The 21,800-nt window shown below is 41.3% G+C and overlaps 1 protein-coding gene across 2 annotated transcripts in view; it reads right to left on the reverse strand.

Moving 5' to 3' along the window:
* Window positions 1-11,828: 11,828 nt before the first annotated feature.
* The window catches only part of LOC119485306 (hedgehog interacting protein), a 41,349-nt gene continuing 31,377 nt past the window's right edge, over window positions 11,829-21,800 (reverse strand). For both annotated transcript variants that reach the window (XM_037764803.1, XM_037764804.1), the window contains exons 12-13: window positions 15,612-15,760; window positions 11,829-14,325 (exon numbers count right to left, since the gene is read on the reverse strand). In XM_037764803.1, coding sequence (XP_037620731.1) covers window positions 14,129-14,325; window positions 15,612-15,760 — 346 coding nt within the window. In that variant the 3' untranslated portion in view covers window positions 11,829-14,128. The remainder of the gene's footprint in view (window positions 14,326-15,611; window positions 15,761-21,800) is intronic.

A 21,800-nucleotide genomic window follows, 5' to 3' on the forward strand; every position in this document is an offset into this window, starting at 1 on the left:
CGCGTTGGCTGCCGTAGTTCTCCTGCACGCTTGGCACACGGGATTGATTTAATGACAGATAATTGAGGTCTAAATAGACAGAATAAAGAATGAAAATACATGTGTAGCCCCACCATCATCGTTCAACACACCAGATTGGAGCCTGCTATTATTACTAAATTGATTGACAGGTCTGATATGATGCAGACTTATAACAAAATCTTGGTAATGAATGTTTTCTGATGATGTGACAAGTTTGTTTACAGCAGTAATGTTTGTCAACACATGAGTAAAAGAGGATGTATTTCATATATTTATGACCAGGCTGATTTTTAATTTCAAAGTCACAGTCTCTGCAATCATATACAGTATGAATATGCCCAGTCTTTTATGCCTTCTTTCCTTCCTTCCTTCCTTCCTTCCTTCCTTCCTTCCTAGTTTGCTTGTGTAACAACCCCTTCCTGTCATCACTTTGCCATGCTTGTTAGGCTACAGCTAAACTGGAAGTACACAGAGTACAGAGAGGCAGTGCAGCCATTAGACACAGAGCTTTTGGAGAGATTAGGATGCACACAGTACACCGCCACCAACACAGGCAGTCTCTGTACCGAAGGAGGATTAGGGCTTTGGCAATGGCGAGGCAGCACACCAGAGCATTGCCAAAGAAATGATACGCCATATGTGTTTTTACCTTATGTGGCACTGATGAGAATGAATGGGCAATATTTTCTGAGAAGGAACGAGCAATATTTCTTATTCAGTTAAATATTTCTCTGTGGAGAAGGGCATGTTTACTCTGTAATCCTCCATTTCTGGAATAACACTAACTAGATTTATTTATGATTCATTTTGTAGAGTGTGCTCTGACGCAGGAGTTGGAGTTATGGGGGTGCATTTGTGTGATTGTGTGTGGTTTGACTGAGAGGCCACGCACTGTTGTGATAGCAGAGCCATAAACAATAAGGCTTTCTTGTTTACTAAGCCTTGCTTTGCCTTTTTTTTTGTTTCAAAGAAACTGTTGATACATTACACAAGTTAAGAGAAGATATTATTTTTTATTTTGACTCATTAAAAAGCTTTTTCTTAATTACGCTTCAACCCTTAAAGGAATAATTCAACATTATAGGAAATTAAATGATTTGCTTTCTTGCAGAGAGTTTGTTCTTTGACAGTCTCCCATGATTGTACATTTAAAGTCCAGAGTGTAGGATCTGGTGGTATCTAGCGGTGAGGTGAGGAGATTGCAACCAACTGAAGCCTCTCCTGTGTGCCGAGCTTGTTGGAGAGCTATGGTGGTCGACATGAAAACGTGAATGTCCGTTCGTAGAGTGTGTACGTGGGATGTGAGTGGTGAAGCAAAAGAGAGAGAGCAGTGGCGACAGGAACGAGTAACGTTATAGACTGATCGCCCAAGCAGGAAAAGTTAAGAGAGTTTGGTCCGCGGTGAGAAAGAAAAAAGTGGTAGATGACGGGATGAGAGACAACGTAGTGTAACGTTATACAGACATAACAAGGCTGCCGAATGGGAGAGGCATCCGCCGATACGTTACAGGGAGTGACATGGTGTTAATAATAAGCCGACCGCCTCACAGTACCGCCAGCTGAGAGCTGTGATCTGTTTCTAAAGTCAGACACCTCGCTCTCTGAGTGCCATTCTTGTTAATATTATATTCCATTATTCCAATTGATCCCCCTAAATCTTAAACACTGGTCCTTTAAGTATGGAGCTATTGCCAGGAAGTGATTAGCTTATCGTAGCATGTTAAGACGGAAGCAGAGGGAAACAGCTAGCCTGGCTCTGTCACAAGTCTACAGCATGCAACCAGCTGTGTGAGGCTGTACTGAGGCACAGCTAAATACTGAAGTCAGCATGCTAACATGCTCACAATAGCAAGGTTAACATGCTGATAGTGATAGTGATCTCAAATCTCACAAGAATGTGAATGAGTATATTTCCCAAAATGTCAAACTATTCCTTTAAATTGGCTTAACCCTCATCCTACCAATCTATTTAACATACAAGGAATACCGACTGAGAATACATTTATACTGCTTAAGCTGCATTTGGGTGCATTTGACTGGGGTTCCCCAGGACCTCAATACATTGGTCTTTTTAAAAAAGCACTAATTAAAACAGAAACAGAAAACAATGATATTAAGTCATTAACTTGATGAAAAAGTGGAATGTAAGAATAAAGCACCTGTGAGATATGACAAAAAAGTATACCTCTGGGGTCTGTGGGGACCCCAGTTGGTAGGAAGAGGGTTAAAGCTGCGGTGGCTTGGAGCAAATATGATTTAAAAAAGTTGTTTTTATAAAACGGTCGCTATATCCTGACAGTTGTGCATGAAACAGGCAATCTGAAAAAATTGTGTGCCTCTGTGTCCTCCGGTGCTCCTAATGGCATCTGCAGGATTTCACAGACTGGAGGAAAACAACCAATCAGAGCTGATCTGGAGTCTGCCGTCTCTGAGCAGCTGTCAACCACTCACGACCTCCGATCAAACGGTCAAACTAGGCAGCAGTGATCAAAGATGAATCAATATTCTGTTACTGTAATGACTATTTCTCGCCCCAAATGTTATCAGAAACATCTTGTAGTGCAGTGGTTCTCAAACCTTTTTCACCAAGTACCACCTCAGAAAATATTTGTTTTCTCCAAGTACCACCATTATGACCGATGTTAAAATACAGTAATGTAGGCCTACTCTATTCAGCAATGCACAGTTCACGCAGGAGGCACATTTATTCCTAATAAGAATATTACTTATTGTTGGCTTTTGTCAAAGGGGTAGCACTAGAACTGGCACTTAAACTCTTCCACACAACTCTCATACTACACAATGAGTTGTTCCTCATATCGTGCAGCCTCTCACACTAGGCCTGCACGATATGAGGAACATCTGCGATGTGCAATAACACTGTTCAATATTGCGATGATGATATGACTTGCGAGCAAGATAGATGATGGTCCTGGAGAATCTGCATGCAGAGATGTGCATTTGTCTCCATGCATCTGTGGGTTCATGCAAGATTCTCTCTCGAAGTGTACGTGCTATTCTAGTGTGTGTGTGTGTGTGTGTGTGTGTTTGCGTGTGTCTGTGTGTGTCTGTGTGCTATAACTTGTGCAAGACCCCAGCCTCTTTGCTAGTGGTGTGTGTGATAAACTGTTTGGCCCACACAGCGCAGCAGAGCAGGCCGGGTCTGTACAGATAACAAGGCGGCAGGCATCTGGCAGAGTTCACCGGCCTGGACACACAGACACACACAGACACACAGACACACACAGACACACACAGACAGAGGGCTGATGCAAGCTATGGCCCCACTTCAGTCAGAGGAAACCACATCTCTGCAAGCACAGAAAAAACAACTGTGCTTTACTTTCTTTTCCTTTCGCTGATCCTTTTTCTCTTTCTTGTAGGGCAAGAAAGTTCTGGAGGGAAGTCGGTGTTTGAAGAGCAAATATGTGCAAAGACATCAGAAAATTGTTCCGGGCCATTTATCTTGTAAATGAGAGCTACAGTTCGCTCTGCTGCAGTGGTCAGGTGCCTGTGAGCATCAGTGCACAGTTAGTGGACCTTTTTTGGCATTGCTTGGTCGCTTTGGTTGACGCACACTCTGACAGAGACACACACAAACACATACACACTATTTGACCCCGGTGTCAGCTCTGGTGTTAGCAGTAAGGCTGCGGCGGATGTCCCTCTGTTGACTCGGAGTGATGTAAGCTCGAGATGAGCCCCGCAGATTAAGAGTGAAGGCAAACAAAGGGCCCTGCCAAGATGAGCCACAGTGTATACAGATTAATATAACAATACAGCCACACGAGCGCTGCCGTAAACCATTTGCATAACTCTTTTTAATGTGTTTCGGAAAATTTCCTTGCTTTGCTTTGAGGGGATACCCCCACATGGAAACTTGTACCTAGGTGGTCCATTCCAGCCGACATCAGTTGTTTACCTAGCCCTGCTGAGGATCACAGAGAGGGGAAGCAGACAAAGAGCGATGTGTTGTCTTTGACAGCCACATGCACATTCGTATAGATCAGACACACACACACACACACACACACACACACACAGCAATATGTCATACATGCAAAGTCACACTGTAAGGACCTTCATGCTACTGTACCTACCCTCACAGGAGCACATTTCACTTGTACTTTTTATGACAAAATGTTTGTTACATTTGTTTTCCTCAATCAGGAAAGACACTACAAGTGAACAGGAATACATTATGTCTCAAACTGGGGGCGCCTGAGGAGTGATAATAAGATGAATAAATCTGATTCATGTGGTCACAATAAAAAAACATGAGTGCTTTGCGGGATAGCAAAGATATGAAGGTTCAGGTTAGTAAGATAGCAAAACTACATGTTAAGAAGCCTACAAGATGAACAGATTTTAGCAGGACAGAAAAGGTCCTCTCTCTAGGTTCCATGGGGGAGAGGAGGTCGTGTTGCTCTGGCTCTATGGGGAGCTGCTTGACATGACATCCTCCTGGATCCAACTTCTCACATGTGTTCACACATGTTATTTCTGCCATATGGATTGTCTATGTTGTATTTTCATTATGTTGTTGCTCTGTACACACGACATCTATTGCACGTCTGTCCATCCTGGAAGAGGGATTCCTCCTCTGTTGCTCTTCCTGAGGTTTCTTTCATTTTTTTGTGTGAAAAGTTTTTCCTCATCTGATGAGAGGGTCGTACTGTAAAGGACAGAGGGTGTCGTATCCTGTAGAGTGTGCAAAGCCCCCTGAGGCAAATTTGTAATTTGTGATTTTGGGCTTTACAAATAGACTTAACTTGACTTAACAACAGAAACAGGTGAAACTCATCAATCAAATCCAAAATATGAAGACTATCTACCTGTTGAGTTCACTGTCAATGTAGCAGGAAAGACTTGTTATCTTGTGTGTCAATAACAGTTTGGTCATTATTTAACATTTGTCATAAGTAACTCTTGAGAAACGTGTTAAAACAAACAAAGTATTCTTCTTCCTTGTCAAAACCAGGTACCTACCCAATACCCACAATGCACCAGCCATTGACTGTTACCATCAGAGATTAGGGTGTGTTATGCTAATAGTGGCTAATGCAGCCTCGAGCTTACCTTGCACTGTAGCTGGATTATTGCAATATCCCGCGATTCTCACGTGATCAAACGAACATCCATCTTGTCAGGCTTCCAGTAATGAGTTAGTGTCCAGCAAGTTTGATTGAAAGATGGTTCATCCAATCACCTGCCAAGTATATTTTTAAGGTACCCGCCCTTTTCCAAGCAGATTTCCAATGACGGTCTCTCTCAGATGGTTCTGTGAAACAAACCGCGAGCCACAAGCAGAAATGAGGAGCGGGCTACAGAGTTCTGGTTCATTTCCAAACTTGTCGTCTTCAGACCCAACAGACGCTTCCTCAAGTGACATCACTTGGTCAGACTTCACGCAGTTCCTTCTGAAGCCACAAAAGCATAGGTGCAGTTTGAACTTTAAGGTTGGGGGTTCACAAAGAAAATCTAGAGGGAATGTAAGGTTTACAACGCAGAGAGGTCTAACGTATTGGGAGGTGTGTAGTTTATATGTTACAACCTCCAAACAGAATGCGATGCAAGTAAGCGTCAGTGACCAAATCAGTTTTATTGCATTGTTTTCTACTGGAATGAACTTAATGGCTGCGAGCAACGAAGAGAACAAAGCTGCATAGAGTGCCGTTTTGAGCTGAACTTTTGTCAGACGCTGTTTTATATTTATTCCTTATTCCAAAGGACAAGGAACGACTGATTTGTGAGGTTGAAATGAGGAGTTATCTGATACGATACCTCATCAGGCTACTGTTGGCTGTATTGTATGTCATTTTCAGTAACTATTGCAGTATAAAACCTGTTTTCTGTTTAAAAAACAAACGTCGGAATAGAGCAAGTAGCCTACTACACACCCATCTTTTAAGTGGTTACGTCTCTCGTCTGATCTTGACCGCGCAGCTGATAGGTATGTGGTTTGTTTACATGACGTAGCAGAATATTTAACGGTGTGTGGACAGAGAATGTCCGATGTTATTGGGCTATAAGTAAATAAAAACACCACAAATCTATCTTCTCATCTTGTTGGTTTCTTATTCTGTCAATATGAAGACACAACAAGGTAGATATTATTCATCATTACAATAAATTATTAGTTGTACGTTATTATAAAACAAATATGAGGCCTTTCTAGGGGGTTCAGTGAGCCCCCTGAACCAATGCAAACTGCGCCTGTGCACAAAAGGTCTCCATCTATCTATCTTTCATGCTTACTCTATTAGATTTATGCCTTTCACACTAATTTTTCAATCAGCTGATTCTGCCAATCTAACAATATCTGTGAGCCAATCATCTCGTTGCTCCACCCAATTTCATCAGAACCAGTCGGGTCTTTCCAGTGAGCACATCAGGACTCCCTCTCTACACATCACATCGAGACAGATTATCAGATGTATTCACTCTTTCACCACCACCACCAGTGTCTAGACTCCGTTGGGGGGATATTGCTGTATGGCTAATGGCATGTTTATCCCCGTAAAATGATGATGTCATTGAGAAAGACTGCTCTGATGGCTGCATGTCTTCAACTTTTTCAAATGTGCTCATGAAATTAAATATATATATTTTTTTTAATTAACTCTTTAAACCCTTCTTTCAACTAGTCTCTCCTGACAAAAAGCTAGATCTACATAAAAAACATACAAATAGAAGTAATAAATAGGAGCAGACTGTGGGGATGACGTGTTGGCACTCAGATATTGACACACACCTGATGTTTTCTCTCAGAATCCTATCATCTCAATGCTGTGCGGTATAATTTCTCATGCTAACATTTTGCATCTCCTGCAGCACAAGACATCAAGCTCGCCTCATTTTTTATTCGTCACCCCTCACCCCCGTCAGTCTTACCTGTCGCCCAACACTCAGTGCTGCTCTCACCCCTCTGTGGGGGTTCAGCATGTGTTAACATGACAGATTGAGCCCCAGTGGGAACCTTAATTGCATCATTTCATGGATGCGAGTCAGTGCTGTGGTCCGGGAGAGTAAACAAGCTCTGAATCCAGGAGCAGGGAGGGAGGGAGAGGGGGAGTGATGGAATGAAGGGTGGATGGAGAGATGAACGGAGAGAGAGCTGGGTTTGAAGAAGAAAAGAGGAAGTGCTTCAGGATGGGAAATTGGTGTAAATAATAAGTGGGAAATATGAGATAGTGGAGGTGTGAAGACGGAAAAAAAAAACCTCTCTTAGCCAATAACAAAAACCGACAAAAAGCAACAGCCGTGCATAAAACCACCCAGACCTCCTCCAAGGTGGTCGTCGAGTGAGGTTTGTTTTGTTATGTGATAAGCCGAGAGTTAAGTGAGGCAGAAGGAAAAGGCAGCAGCAGCAGGCCGGTCGGAAAGTGTGTCTTCATTAGTAAGTGATCGGGGCCAGGGAATATGAGATTTCAGCTGCCTCCGTCGGTCGTGCGTTTCAGCAGTAGTACTCACTGAGTCAGCCAAGAGTAAACACATGAGGTCACAGAACACACTACGCAATTAGGGGTGTGACAAACCCAGATATACAGCCGGGGGATTGACATGCACACACATGTACACATGCAGGTAGAGACTCACTGAAAGCACCACATGTTTACACAGTCCGGATCCAATATTCTCACATGAATCAATATGTTGATTTATATTCAAAATCACAAGAGAGTGGTGCCAATGTGGACAAACACAGATGTTAATGCACCACATTAATCAACTCAGCAGGGATCCTTCCCTGACAAGACATCATGACTTCATGTGTTAACGTGTGACATCAAACTCTATGTTGATGTACAACATGCTGTAGATTTTAACAGTGATTTTGTGGTGAAGTGGTAACACGGTACAGTTAGATCACAGTGGAAACAGTTAGTCATGGTGCAGGGAGAGTCAAACAAGACTTGAAGGGATGTCACAATCTATGGTGAGTAGAGGGAGATGTTTCCAGAAAAGTGTCATAGCTGGACATGGGTGGTATCAGAAATATCATGTCGTTGGAGTCAACAGTTGAGAATAATGGATTATAATGTGGGCTTGATAAAGGAGCAGAGCCAGACATCGGGGGAAAATCTGACGAAAATGGCTTAATTTTCTTTGTTTAGGTAGTTAAAGAAAATGACTTCAAACATGGTGGTCTGCATTTACTGTAAAAAAAATGACCAGCTTTATTAAAAGGACTGTGCAAAATGATTTATATCATATTATATTTATAAAGCTTTGAAAAGGCCATTAAGCAATTAGGTCATTAAAACACATATTTCACACCGACTCCAGACTTTTCAAGTTTCCATGTACGTCTGAGAAAAGAGGGTACATTTATATATGGTTTTTCCACTCTCGCAACAAGTCGCCGTACTGTACCTGCACTGTTTTACCTCCACGTGCAAGTTTATACTTATAAACCTCACAGTCACCTGCTGTGCTCACAGGGCGCCTAAATATTCACTTTATTTTTAAAGAATGCAGTTGAGCTTCCAGTCCTCTCCTGCATAAATAGTGCTACACCTGTACAGGACTGTCATGAAAAAATAGGTGCCAATACTGGCGACCAAACGTGAACTCAGCACTCAGCGAGGTATAGTGTAAAGAAATGTAAAACTATAAAATGATTGGCGACACAATGACCTCACAATCTTGCAAAATGGTTCAAGTCACAGGATCATTCATTAAAGGTTATGTTCAAATCTGTAGAGATCTCTGGTCAAGCTGGTTCTTAGCACATCTTGGGATCGTCACACAAAGTTTGAAGACAAAATTGAAGCTTTAATTCCGCAAATATGGTGCCACGTTTTGTTCCAAATCGCAACAAAATTAGTGGAGAAAAATACTTAAAAACCAGCAGCTCCTCCCACTTCGCAGCTTTATTAAGATGATGTGGCCACCAGACATTGAGCAGTCACGTGTTCCACCTTCACAGGCACTACTAATGTCTGCTCTACAGGATGCAGATATTATATTATATTTGAGTCATTTAAGACGTATGTATTGGCATTGAACAGTCTATATAATAATCAGTATGATAGTTTGCATATGGGATTGATTGGCCTCCTATGACTCAGTAGTTTCAACTGCAATTATTCTGCACATTTCCTAAACCCACATCACTCTTTTGTATCTATTCATTATTTCCGTGCTTGATTTCACAAGACAGATATATTCCCTAAACAAAGCAGCTATTGCATGTCTATTGTATCTCCCCCAGGACGTAATACATTACTCCAGAACAGAAACACCAGTAAATACAGCATAATGAATTGCTCACTTTGGTCTGGATGAGCAGAAAAAGAATGACGTGTGTCTTTTTAATCACGGGGCTATTGTTTTTTTCCTGTTTTTTTCCTGTCTCCTCCTGTTACCCTATAAGTATTGCTTGTGCTGACTCTTTCACTCATGTATACAATATTATAGCATGCACTTCCAGCCATCTCAGTCCTACAAATATTTGGTATACAGGCTCCTCATGTTTATTCAAAGTACTGGGTTACACTGTTTGGGAAAGATAGCCAGACAAGGGCCCTCTGGGAAGGAAAAAGAAAACTATTCCAAATGAAAAGTAATGATTCATGCCACAGATAGTGTATAAACTCAAATATACGCTGGACCTCGCAGCGCTATTGGACAGTTCCACTTTATGCAATTTTGATTGGATCTGAACAGTGCATAGACAACTTAGTATTGCATTACTCTAAATATGGCAGTGTGTGCACTTGTGTGTGTGTGTGAGAGCAGAGTGAGGTGGGTGGTCTCCACTCACTATCAGTATACAACACAAAGCCTCATTGGTATTTTGAGAAGGAAATTAATATTGCCATCAGCGGTGGCTCTTGCGTGTGTGCCTCCATGCATGAACGTGTTTTCTGTACTTCCGAAGTGAAGAATTTCCACTTGAAACGAGGAGATTTTCAGGCTGAACTTTGATCGATGCCATGACGCTGTTGCATGACGACATAGCAGCCATCTCAGCTCTCTCCTCGCTGTCAACTCCGCAGGCAGCTTTTCCATTCAAGCAGGAGTAAAAGGAAAACCCTGGGCCTGTTGCCACATTGGCCCTAGTTTAACTTAAACATTTTCTCAACATCCTTCTCTTTACTCTTTTTACCTGGCTGGAGGACAAACCATCAGTGGAAATGTTGCAGCTGACTTACCAGAAATGAGACAATTCCCAGTATGGGGCCACAACCAAGAACAGGGTTCTTATACATTAAATTACCATCCCATAATGACAGATTATGTCTAGACTAAAATCTTAGGTAACGGGTCTGTCATTTCTCAATAGTCGAGATTGAAAGTTAATCCTTTTTCTAGATTCTTTGTTTGTTGTTGCCATTTTTCATATAGTTATCATATAGTGAGGGTGAGTATATACATGTATATATATACGTATATATACATGTATATATATAGCCTCATATAAAGAAACAGGGACACTGCAGTTTTTATTGTACACGTTTCAAAAGAACAGTTTGGGAAATACACCTTTTTTAGCTTTCTTGCTGAGAGTTTGATGAGGAGACCAATAGCACTCTCACATCTGTATGACAAATATGAATCTACAGCAATAGCTTAGCATAGCTCAAAATGAAGGCAAACAAGGGGAAACAGCTAGCCTTCCTCTGTCCAAAGGGTAAAAATCCACCTACTAGCTCCACTGTGTAGTATATAATACTAATATACTATTCGTACAAATCTTAAGTGTGAAAATGACAAGTTTAGGGGGTGTTATTTGCTGGACTATTTCTTGGCTGGGAGCAGTGACTTGCTGGAGTCTCTTCTGGTTGTTTGCCAACCTCACGTTGACAACAAGATTTGACAAAAACCCGAAGTAAATAAATAAGATAATACGTGTTAATTATCGGCTTTAGAGATCTTGGTGGGCAGATTTTTATTCTTTTCTTTTCAACCTTCGGACAGAGCCACAATAATGGTTCCCCTGTTTAGTTTTGATGCTAAGCTAAGCTAAGCGTCTCCTGGCTGTAGCCTCATATTCAACGGACCGATATTAGAGCGGTATTGATCTTCTCATCTTACTCTCTGCACAGCCGAATAGTATGTTATCCGGATATTAAATAGGCGTTATTGGTCGCTATAAGCACAATAGATGTTTAGACTGTTTTTGTTGCCTAAACCTAAAGAAGCCTTTTTGTTTGTATTCAAAATGTAACGTTTGATTCGGTTTTACATGTTAAAACGTGTTGCAACTTAGCTTATAGCTCCTGATAATGCCTATTTAATGGCCCGATAACAGTCGAATTGGGTGCTCTGCTAGAAAGCAAAAAAGCACATTTTTCAAAACGGTGAACTGTTCCTTATTTAAAGACTTCTCGTTAATGTTGACTTAAAGTTGAGACTCATTCTTTACCTAGAGAACAGCAGTTGACATAAAACCTCACTACCAGGTTCACTATTAGCTGTCCCGCAGCTTTCAATCATATCACATGATCTTCCTCAGCAGATGTAGATGTTGCCCGGCCAACATAAGCCCATATGGACAGGTGCTTAAAGTGCACAGAGGTCAAAGGTCATGTGATATGATCAAAAGCTTCTGGGCCTTGCAGTGCTTTTGTTTTGTTAACAATTCAACATACAGTATATGGCAAATACAGTTTGCAATGATACATGAATAATAAATAAATATTTACTTAGGTTTAGATTAAGTTTTTTTTCCAAGGAAATTTCTACTTTTCCAATATTAAAGAAGTAATAAATTATATTGGAAACTTCCTCAGAAATTATTAGAAAATGTAAAGCGTTACCATATATTACTGAATACCAAAAACAAAAGAGAGACAATATTTCAGACATGCTATAAATTTTAATAGACATATTGATATTTCTGTAGAGAAACAAAGTTATCCCTAGTTTTATTTACAATACAGGAATAAAAAAATTGTCACATACAGTACAATGGTAAAAACAACATAAAAGAACTTAAATAATTATTTTATTTGTGTAACTACTTAAATAATGAAAATGGTTATTCTATTCACACCACGCCGTCTCAGCAGCTACAATGCAACTTTCACATTAAGTGCTAAAAAAAAATTATAATTTTCCATTTTACAGCATGAATTCCATTTTGACCAGGTAGAGTTGATTTATTTCAGCAAACACAAGCGAGGCGGGAGATGAAGAACAAATAACATCTTTTACGGACACTGAACTTCAATTAACCATGATACTTGGAAACTTGTTTTTTCTAAATAAAAGTTGGGGAGAGAGCAAAACTGCAACTGTTTGCCTTCAAAACAAAATGACTGACGGTTCTGTCAAGACTCATTTTATGTTATGGGATTTAAATGACAAATGTGTAGTTAGATAGTTTAAGAGAATATGGGCATGCATGTATGTGTGCTGCATCTGTATGAACTTCTGTCTGGCATCTGAAAAGACACATTAAAGTGGCTCCAGACAATCCCGGTCTGTGTTTAACTATTTTCTGACTACATGTAGGGAGTCAGATGTTCATTAGAGTTCAATCATTATCTCCATTAGACAGATCCTTCGGTTAATCTTAAATCTGCTCTCTACAGATAAGATCGCACTGTGAACTGCCTCCACAGTGACTTGGTGGCCCGACGAGACGTTTGATCATCTCACAACAGAGACACATTTCTGACAGTGGTAATGAAACCACATGTCAGGGATAAGAATTATATGGAGTCAGCCAACTGCTCCGAATTACTCTCTGCAGGCACAGACATGCATTACTTTTACAGTGGGGGGGGAGGAAAAGAAAATAGAAAAGATACAGAGGAAAAAGCTGCATATGTATAAGTACAAGAACATGAAATGACATGAGCTGACAAGCTTAGTGTAAAACTGCTTTCTATAAACACCATTCTCTCCCATATATTATTACGCTTAAAAAAATAAACCCTCCTCTATGATAACAATAGTAATGCTATAGTTTTTTTTTTGCAATGCTAAGTAGTACTTAGGTAAGCTCTATTGGAAATATACTGTACATCACTGCGCTATCTCTTCCCTTTGTAGTTTTGAGTTCGGGTTTCAGTGTGTGACACAATGAAAGGAGTTTGTCAAACCATACCTGTGATAGTGTGATGTGTGATGTGTGTGTGTGTGTGTGTGTGTGAATGTTAAACTACTCTCATTGCGCTTTTAATAAATGTTTTAATTCATTTTGAATAATAAAGTGAATGAAACAAAAATGAATACAGTGCATGGGAGCCAAAAACTCTGTTCAGATTGTATGAAACTGGCTTTGACAACGTCGTTCCTCTGTTGTAGATCCATTCTGTACATTGACAGCAAGTGAGTGTCGCAAAAAAAAAGTATACACACTGTATACTGTTATAGCTTTTTATGACAACGTGTCCCACAAACTAAATACAACATCATAAGTGAGACGACATCTCTCTTGTATTAGTGCCTTTAGAATAGTACGGCACATGTGACCCACGACTCTCATCGACTTCAGAGGTGCAGAGTGTTCCTTCAAAGTCTGCGTATGTGGACATTTATTTTGCTGGGTTTTGAATGGACCATGAGCACAAATTGGATCTGGAGCCACGCCGCTCTGTACAATTTTGAATCCTTAAAGAACCCCTGAACAATCAACAGTCCTCACTGAAATGCAACAAACTCCCATTTTTGGGGGTCTTAAGGCAACAGATAGCCCCTGAAAAGATCCAAAGTCTTGGGTTAAAATGGTCTGTTCCTGTGGAGTTCCTGTTCCTGTGGAGTCAGCCGTGTGCGAGCGTTTTCTGAACGAATGTCTTAGTGGAACATCCATAACTTGGCCGTGCTTATCAATCATCTCCTCTGTTGTCTGCAGGTCTCTCCGAAGTGTGAACACGGCTTGGATGCCAGGCCTGGTGCTCAAGAGCAAGTAGCTTATAGGCGAAAAAGGAAGAGTTTGGTGATGAGGATGAGGATGAAAAGCAGTCTGACGGGGATCCTGTGTGTGTTTGTGTGTGTGTGTGTGTGTGTGTGTGTGTTTACATGCCTGTGTGGGTGTGAGGGAGATTAAGAGGCCATGTTAAGGACACCTCGTTAGAGTCTGCTGGTGGTGGTAGGTAGATTTGTGTCAACTTGAGGATGACGGCGGGGAGCAGCCCCCCTCTGCTCACCCCTATACGATATAGCTGGTCAGGTCTAGGAGGTACGAGGTCATGTCGATGATGTGGTCCAGTATGCCGTCCTTCTCCTGGTCGTTGGGCATGCCACGCTCACTCTTCTCACACTGGGCTCCGGAGTAGCCGCTCTTACACAGGCACTTGTTGGGCTCCATGCACACTCCTCCGTTGCGGCATTCTGGTTCACACTTGGCTACGGCCGCAGAGAGAAGAAGAAAACAGAGAGGTCAGAAGTAAAGTCAGAAAAGATGGTGTTCTGTTTCATTCAGGTATTTAAGTCACAAAAGATCATATAGATTTTTGAATCTTTATAAGAAAAAATGTGGAAGCCCTACAGTGTATGTTGTGCATTAATAAATAGGGATGTCACAAGAACCGATACTTCGGTACCATGTCGATGCCAAAATTCTGAAAAAGGGACAGTACTCGTTTTTCTACAGTACCGCAGGTACCACAGGTGTAACATATGCCTCTTGCATGTTACATTAGATACACAATTTCAGCTTTAATAAATTGTTACTATTGTTACCATTATTTTATTTAGTAGTCGTTTGGTGAACATATTTGTGTTATTTTCATATTTTTATGTGGTTATTTTATATTTTATATTTAATACTACAGTATCCAAGGTAACGATGGAGCTATACAAGCTCGTCACTAGGGGAACAAGTCAGACCGGGCTTGTATCTCCCAGGTGAACGGGTGTCCCGAAGTGCTAAGCAAATAAATACATCTTGAATCGACATCAGAGCTGTCTGTGGTTCATTGGAGTGTAATGCTAACCGTCAGCCGTTGGTCTACGATCAAACACAACGCATTGGTACAAAACAAGGTTAACGGGGCCGTTCTGAACTGTCTAGAGGTAGTAAACAGAAGAAAGACACCCTGTTACACAGGTACTGTCATGGCTTAAGACTAACGTCGTCCCGTCATCCCGGGGACAACAGAAAGTGTTTGGGACGCAGTACACTCACAATCAACGCGTCCTATTTTTTCCCTGATAATGTTACGTGCGAACAACAAAAGGCTAGCTGCCGATTTCAACTCAGGAGGTGCTGTTGATTCACATTATGATGCGTTCTAGAACTAATCTGTAAAAATGAGTATTGGGCGAAGGTAAATTCTAACATTATCATGATGTTTTCAAATGTAATATTTTCAAATGTAGTTTTTGGTGAGAAACTTGAATAAATACAGTTGTTTGAAGGAGATGTATTCACAGCAGAGGGAATTATGACCCGTTTATCTTCCTGACACTAGCTCTAAGTGTTTATTGTTTTGTTTTTTACCATGGTATCGACTTGGTAGCAAGAATTGTAGAATTTCACTGGTATTGGTATCGACTACTAAATTTCCGGTATAGTGACATCCCTATTAATAAACCTAATTTATACATCTGGAAAGGAACAACACACCGATGTTTGTCCAGAGGATACCATGCTGAAAGGAGCAGATGCAGATCTACCAAAAGGCACTCACCAACTCGGCAGAAGGGTCCCTCCCAGCCGGGGCTGCAGCAGCACTTGCCAATCGGAGTGCAGTGTCCGTTCTTACAGTGTCTGGAACAAGCTGTCATCAGCAGCTCTGGAGGCTCCACCTGACGCTGGCACTCCTTCGGGGCATGAGGCCTGTAACAGTTGTTAGAAGGAGGGAAAGTCAATATGTGGGGGACACAAGCGTCACGTGGCATGCTCACGAATTACAGAAAGTAGGATAGTAGAAAAGTAGTATATCATCGCTTAATGTCTTTCAACAAAGTCCCACCATGATATCTCCCAATTAATGCCATTTAGTAAGTTGACAAGATCGGTTTTAGGACATTTTCATTAACACAGTTTTAGATATTGGCAGTCACATTAAATTATATTCAACTTTACTGTCACCACAAAGAGTACTGAGACAACGAAATGCAGTTGAGCACTTTCTGTTGAACCACGGACCTTTAGACCATCAGTCTAAAACCTTTTCCTAAAATACAGCGAGCAAGCGAACTCTGGCGAATGGAGCATGAAAAATCAGCATTCAATAGGGAGTGAATACAAAGATTTTTAGTTTTTGCCTCTAAAGTCACAGTGTTAAGTCTTGCCCTCCTTATTTATATCAGGTCAAACATTGAGCTTACATCCAATAAAAATGACACACATTGGATCTTGAGTCATGCTACTACAATTTGTTATCCTTAAAGAACCCCTGAACAATGAACCGTCTCCGCTGAAATGCCTCAACCACAGATGCACCCAATAATAACGACTGTACTGGAAATAATTATAGATGTAAACAGGGTCGCATTGATTTAACAATGGAAAATTGTGGTGTCAAGGTGTGTAGTTATACTGTTACTCAATGTTTGTATGATTTGATGTCATTTATTTAATTCTACTAACTTGTTCAGACTGCTGTCCAGTTACACTACACGGCTAATCAGCTCTGTATTTGTTCTGTGCTCAGCTGCTGGCAGGGTTGTCATGTCCAAAACAGAAATTACTTTTCCAGTATCCACAGGTTGTTTGATTGGGCAAGTAATGGATGGTTTCCTACTTCTTATGTCTGCTTTTAGGCACACTATGGTCAATGAGTCCGTTACGAAGTTAGAAGAGCCTCTCAACAACACACATCAGTTCTTATTTTCCAGATTACCACAGTTTCCACAAAGTTTCGTGCAAATCAATCATTTCAATCAAACACAACAGACAAACAAAAGAGCAAGGACTGGGCAAAACAAAATACTCATCCAACTCGTGTTGGCTGAGATACACAATTCACTAGGATTCGTGTCAGTACTGTACGAAACACGAAATAACAGCTGTAGCTGCAACAAGATCGACAATCATATAGCTTTTGTTGATATGTAGCCTAAGTGGGATAGCACTTTTGAAGTGATGCACATTGTCTACATTTTCCGATTATTTGTCATCGATGTGTTGTCAACTTTTGTATATTGTCAACTCATTGCAAGTCAATTGTGAATCTACCATCTAAGATGGATTTAAACTGTACAGCAGACACTACCTGTGTCCAATGTGGTGCTTTTATTGTTATGACTCCTTAAATTCTCCCCACTTGAAGAACAAAACAACACATACATGTAGGGTTAACACAGGGCCACCACGAATATAAACATGATTTGGAAAATGCAGACACACACAAACACAAACATCTCCACACCATATGCGTCAAGTTTGAACACCAGAGAGACATATTGTGATCATTCCATATTAAGACAAACATCCACACACGCACATCAGCAAATGGGCTGAAACAGAATTATTTCATATCACGCTCTACAAATCTGGAAATAATACAGCGAGTGCGTCATGGAGTTCAAATGTGAAGCGTCTGTTAGCGCCTGTTGCCCACACACTCGCACACATATTTGTCTGTGTGTGCATTTGTAAAAAAGAGAGCGGGAGAGCTATAGACATGTAAACAGTTCTGTTGTGCCGAGGTAAAAAGCTAATGAGGCAACACAATTTGCTGGACACTGAGCGATACACACTCACACACACACACACACACAGGCTTGGTAACTGGACTCCTGTAGATTGACGCTGGTATGAGAGCTGAAGAGCATCAGTAGTGAGGTCAGTGTGTATTTATGTAATGCTTCGTCCGTAGGAGAACAGATTTCATCAATCATGGCTGCAGAGCAACTGGTCAATCAGCAGTAGAAACCAAAACTAGATGGGGCTCAGGACCTTCAAACAGGTGATCTTTTTGTATGTGAAATCTCAAATCAGCAATGTTTTAAATGTACTGTAGTACATAAATCTAGTTGAGCCAACTATGTATTCACTCTTACGCCTGGGCCACACTACCTGTGTGAGCAGCGTGTGTGCATTGCCGTGCAGGCGTGCCGTGGATCACAGCAAAAATAGACAATGAAAGTGATCTTTTGACAGTGTATTGAGATCATACCAGCAACATTACTACAGTTTCTATGTTTCGATTAATTTCAACTCAAAACTTCCTGTTTCTATTTCAGAATAAAAGCCCTCTTTTTTATTTGTTTGACAGAATCCCATATTTGCGAACACAAAGGCTTTTATTCTGAAATATTTGCAGGACAGTGTTGTGGAAAATGCAGTGACTTGCACAACTCCATAAATAAATAGAGTACCGGCTTTTAATGATTGATTATTATCATTTACAAATGAGCACACGCTTCTTAACCTTTTTTCTGTCTAAAATAAATAATATAAATGAAATAGCCATTATGAAAGGCAAACTATGTAGAAAGAAAGGGCTGGCGGACTGTGTGGACACCACACACGTGAGAGACGCAGCAGTTCAGCAAAGTAGCCATCACGCGCTGCTCACGCAGGCGGTGTGGGCCGGGCGTTAGATGCTCTTAGTATTCTGCTGTGGGGAAATTTTAATCTGGTTTGTTGAGTCTCACCTGCTCTGACCTTCACTAGCTGGGTAAATATAATATTTGTTTTACCTGTTGTGCAGGGTTGACTGTTGGAAGACACAGCTTTAAATAGAAATCTGTCAGTTGTTGGATAAATGACTGTAACTACGATGTTGTGTGGTTATAATTGTATTTATTTGACTGTGCGAGTGTTTACTTTCTAGTTTGAAAAATGTGTTGCAAGTGTTCTGACGGACACACTGACTGATGGCAATGACAATACTGTGACTGTGTGTGTGTGCGTTAAAGTTGCTTTAGGGATGGAGGGCGGGGGGGTTGATTCCCATGCTCCCATCAGCACCCAACTCCAGACTCCATCCGTGCTGGCTTTTGTTGTTGCAGGCTGCATGCAGTTAAAAAAAGAGCGAAGGAGGGAAGCAAACAGAAAGAGAGGGAGAGAGAGAAAGAGTAAGAGTCCCTGGAGGATTGGGGGGGTCTGTAGCTAACACTGTTAATAGCAGGCCGGGGTCAGCAGCGCTACTAAACAGTCTGTACGACTGCCAGGGTGGCTGTGAAAACAGCACCTGCTGGTAGCGCCACTTGACAAAGGCAGCTGGGTCAACAGCCACTGTGGGAATTTATCAACTTTGGGAGGGGTGGTGTATGTGTGAGAGTGAGGGAGTAGGAGAAGGGCGACAACTCTCACACATGAGGTAGTTACATGGACAGAGAGACAGATGATGACGAAAATTAGAAATAAAACGTAGATCATGTCGTAATTAAAATGAAAACAGAGTGGAAAGTGAGCAAGGGATACTAGTTCAGGACTGACTGCACAGCTCTAATGATAAAGCAAAGAACCAGGGAGATTAATGAAGGTTATCATTCAGTCGTTTTGTGCTAAAAACTCGCCCTCCCTTCTGTCCTTACATCAGGGGAAACTGAACATTAACATATCTTAACACTGACGTCCAATCGGGTCTGTGCCATCGGAGCAGTGTGGATGCTCTGCCTCAGATTTGTTTGATTATTATATTTGTCAGTGCGTGAGTGTGTTTGTGTGTGTGTGTGTGTGTGTGTGTGTGTTTAGCTTGTTGGCTCGCGGGGCCAGTTTGATTGACGTGAGGTATATGTGAGAAAAGGGCTGTGGAGTGGTGTACATTGTGCGCCCTGACAATGGCTTAATCAAACGGCCCAGTGTGGTCTCTTTTGCTGTTTTGTCATCCGACTCCATTGTTTGGGGGCTTCTTTTGTAGCTTCATTCCTTGTTTTAATTGTGCAAGAAATTTACTGTGTATTGTAGGAGCCAGGGCTATTCAGTGCGACTGGCAAGCAGCTTTGTCGAGGGGAGGACCACAGCAGAGATGTAGGAAGATTTAGGAGGGATAGGAAAATAAAGAAAAGGCTTTTTTTTTTCCTGCAGCATGCTGGGAGCTAGCACACCACACGCTCACACAGGCTCACAGATGTGCATGTTCGCGTGTACGCACCACCCACACGGTTTATATCTGTACACACACAAAAACACATAGAGGCACACATACAGATAAAGATATCCACAAACGAGCACCCGCTGTCTCCTTCCCCTGTACATCTAGTGATTTGTGACTTCCATGGCTAATGCAGTTCATAAAGGAGGTCCCAGGACCCTATTCGAAGTTCACTGTGTCTCTTTAAGGTCTCTGCTCACTGTAATTCAATCAGTCCAGCCTGCAGCTGACAAAACCTGGACGTGTGAAAACTCTTTCATTATACTGCTTTCCCTCCTTCTCTGTGGAGAGGGGCTGTAACAAATAGAGAGGCAAATTGCATTTTACACCAGAAATCAGCAGGAGGTCTGGCTCTATACTGTATGGTATAATTAAGCCAACTGTAAGAGTGAGGCTGATTCTGTCCAACTGCATGGATGGAGTGCAACATGTGCCTTTTGAATTATGGTGCGATAAACATTTAACTTTGCTATATGACTCCCATGACATATTGTATATACACAGAGGGGGTGAAACAAATCCCTACTTTGTGCTGTTATCATAATATCTTTCTTTGTTTTTCAAAAAGAAATGGGTCTCTTTTAGCATTATTTGTTCCTGGCATAAATATAATGCTCTCACTGTATAAATAATTATGCTATCAAATGCAGACTCAGTGGGACTGAAAAGTAGCCAAACGTCCCCATGAATACCTGCCTACAGTATACTTTATGTGCAGAGTAAACCACAATCATTCAGTATCGTTCAGTTTGAGGGCTACTGCTTTGCTCAATTACTGTATGTTTAAGGCTAATATAGGAAGTAAGATTGTTGAAAAGCAAAAGAAGATAAGACATTATTTACTAGGTGGTCGGGCACACACCGATTACATAACTTGCACCGCCTCATCCGTCGTTTTGCTATTTTTACAGAAATAAAACCATTAAGTACATTTTTGCGTACAGCGCCACGTTATCAATACATAGTCAGAAGACGGACAACACAAACTGAAAGTGAAAGTGTCTGCTCCGTATGGAGACACATTCACTTAGTAGCAGGAGTCAGTTTGAACACACGGGATGAGAGAGAGTTGATAGACAAGACGATGGCGGTGGATTTGGTGTCGAAGCGAAAAGCAAAAGCGCCTATTTGGCAATATTTCAGATTTAAACCCAATGTTATAAGGGTACCATAACGTTCACCATGAGGAGGACGGAGCGGCCACAGCCAATGTGCGTGGCGCCAGATGGAAACCTGCGGCCATGCAGCAAAAGCTCTATCGGAGAGACCAGACACACAGACACACAGACAACCGATGGTAAAGATCAAAATAAAGGCGCTACACATATTGACAGTCATCTTTTCTTATAAAACGTCCGGTGTAATTAGGTAACACCAGCGTTGTCAAAAGTGTATTAACCAGTGGAGAAATTTCCTCACCATCACATCTCTATTATTTACATATTTTACTTTTTAAAAAATCCTATTTACTGGTATATGTATCTTGTGTTTTCTTTTATATCTTAACACCTTTTTTTATATCTTATGTAAAGTACTTTGAGCTGCGCTGTTGTTGAAAGGTGCTAATACAAATCAACTTCCGAGTCTGAAAAGTGAAGCCAATGCAGAAGTGCCTTAAACTTGCATTATTTATAATAGCCAACAGTGGGCGACGCCTCTGGTTGCAAAAAGAAGCCTGATTGTACAGAATGGTCCAGGGATGACATATTTTTGTAGGCCAAACAGGAAGTTAGCATCGCCCTGGGTTCCCTCGACAAAAAGCCAATGAGATTTATCAATTGGGTTTTGGATTATTGCAGAAAATAAGTTCTGTGGCAAACAGACGTT

Source organism: Sebastes umbrosus, chromosome 3 (genome assembly GCF_015220745.1).
Source record: "Sebastes umbrosus isolate fSebUmb1 chromosome 3, fSebUmb1.pri, whole genome shotgun sequence".
Taxonomy (NCBI): domain Eukaryota; kingdom Metazoa; phylum Chordata; class Actinopteri; order Perciformes; family Sebastidae; genus Sebastes; species Sebastes umbrosus.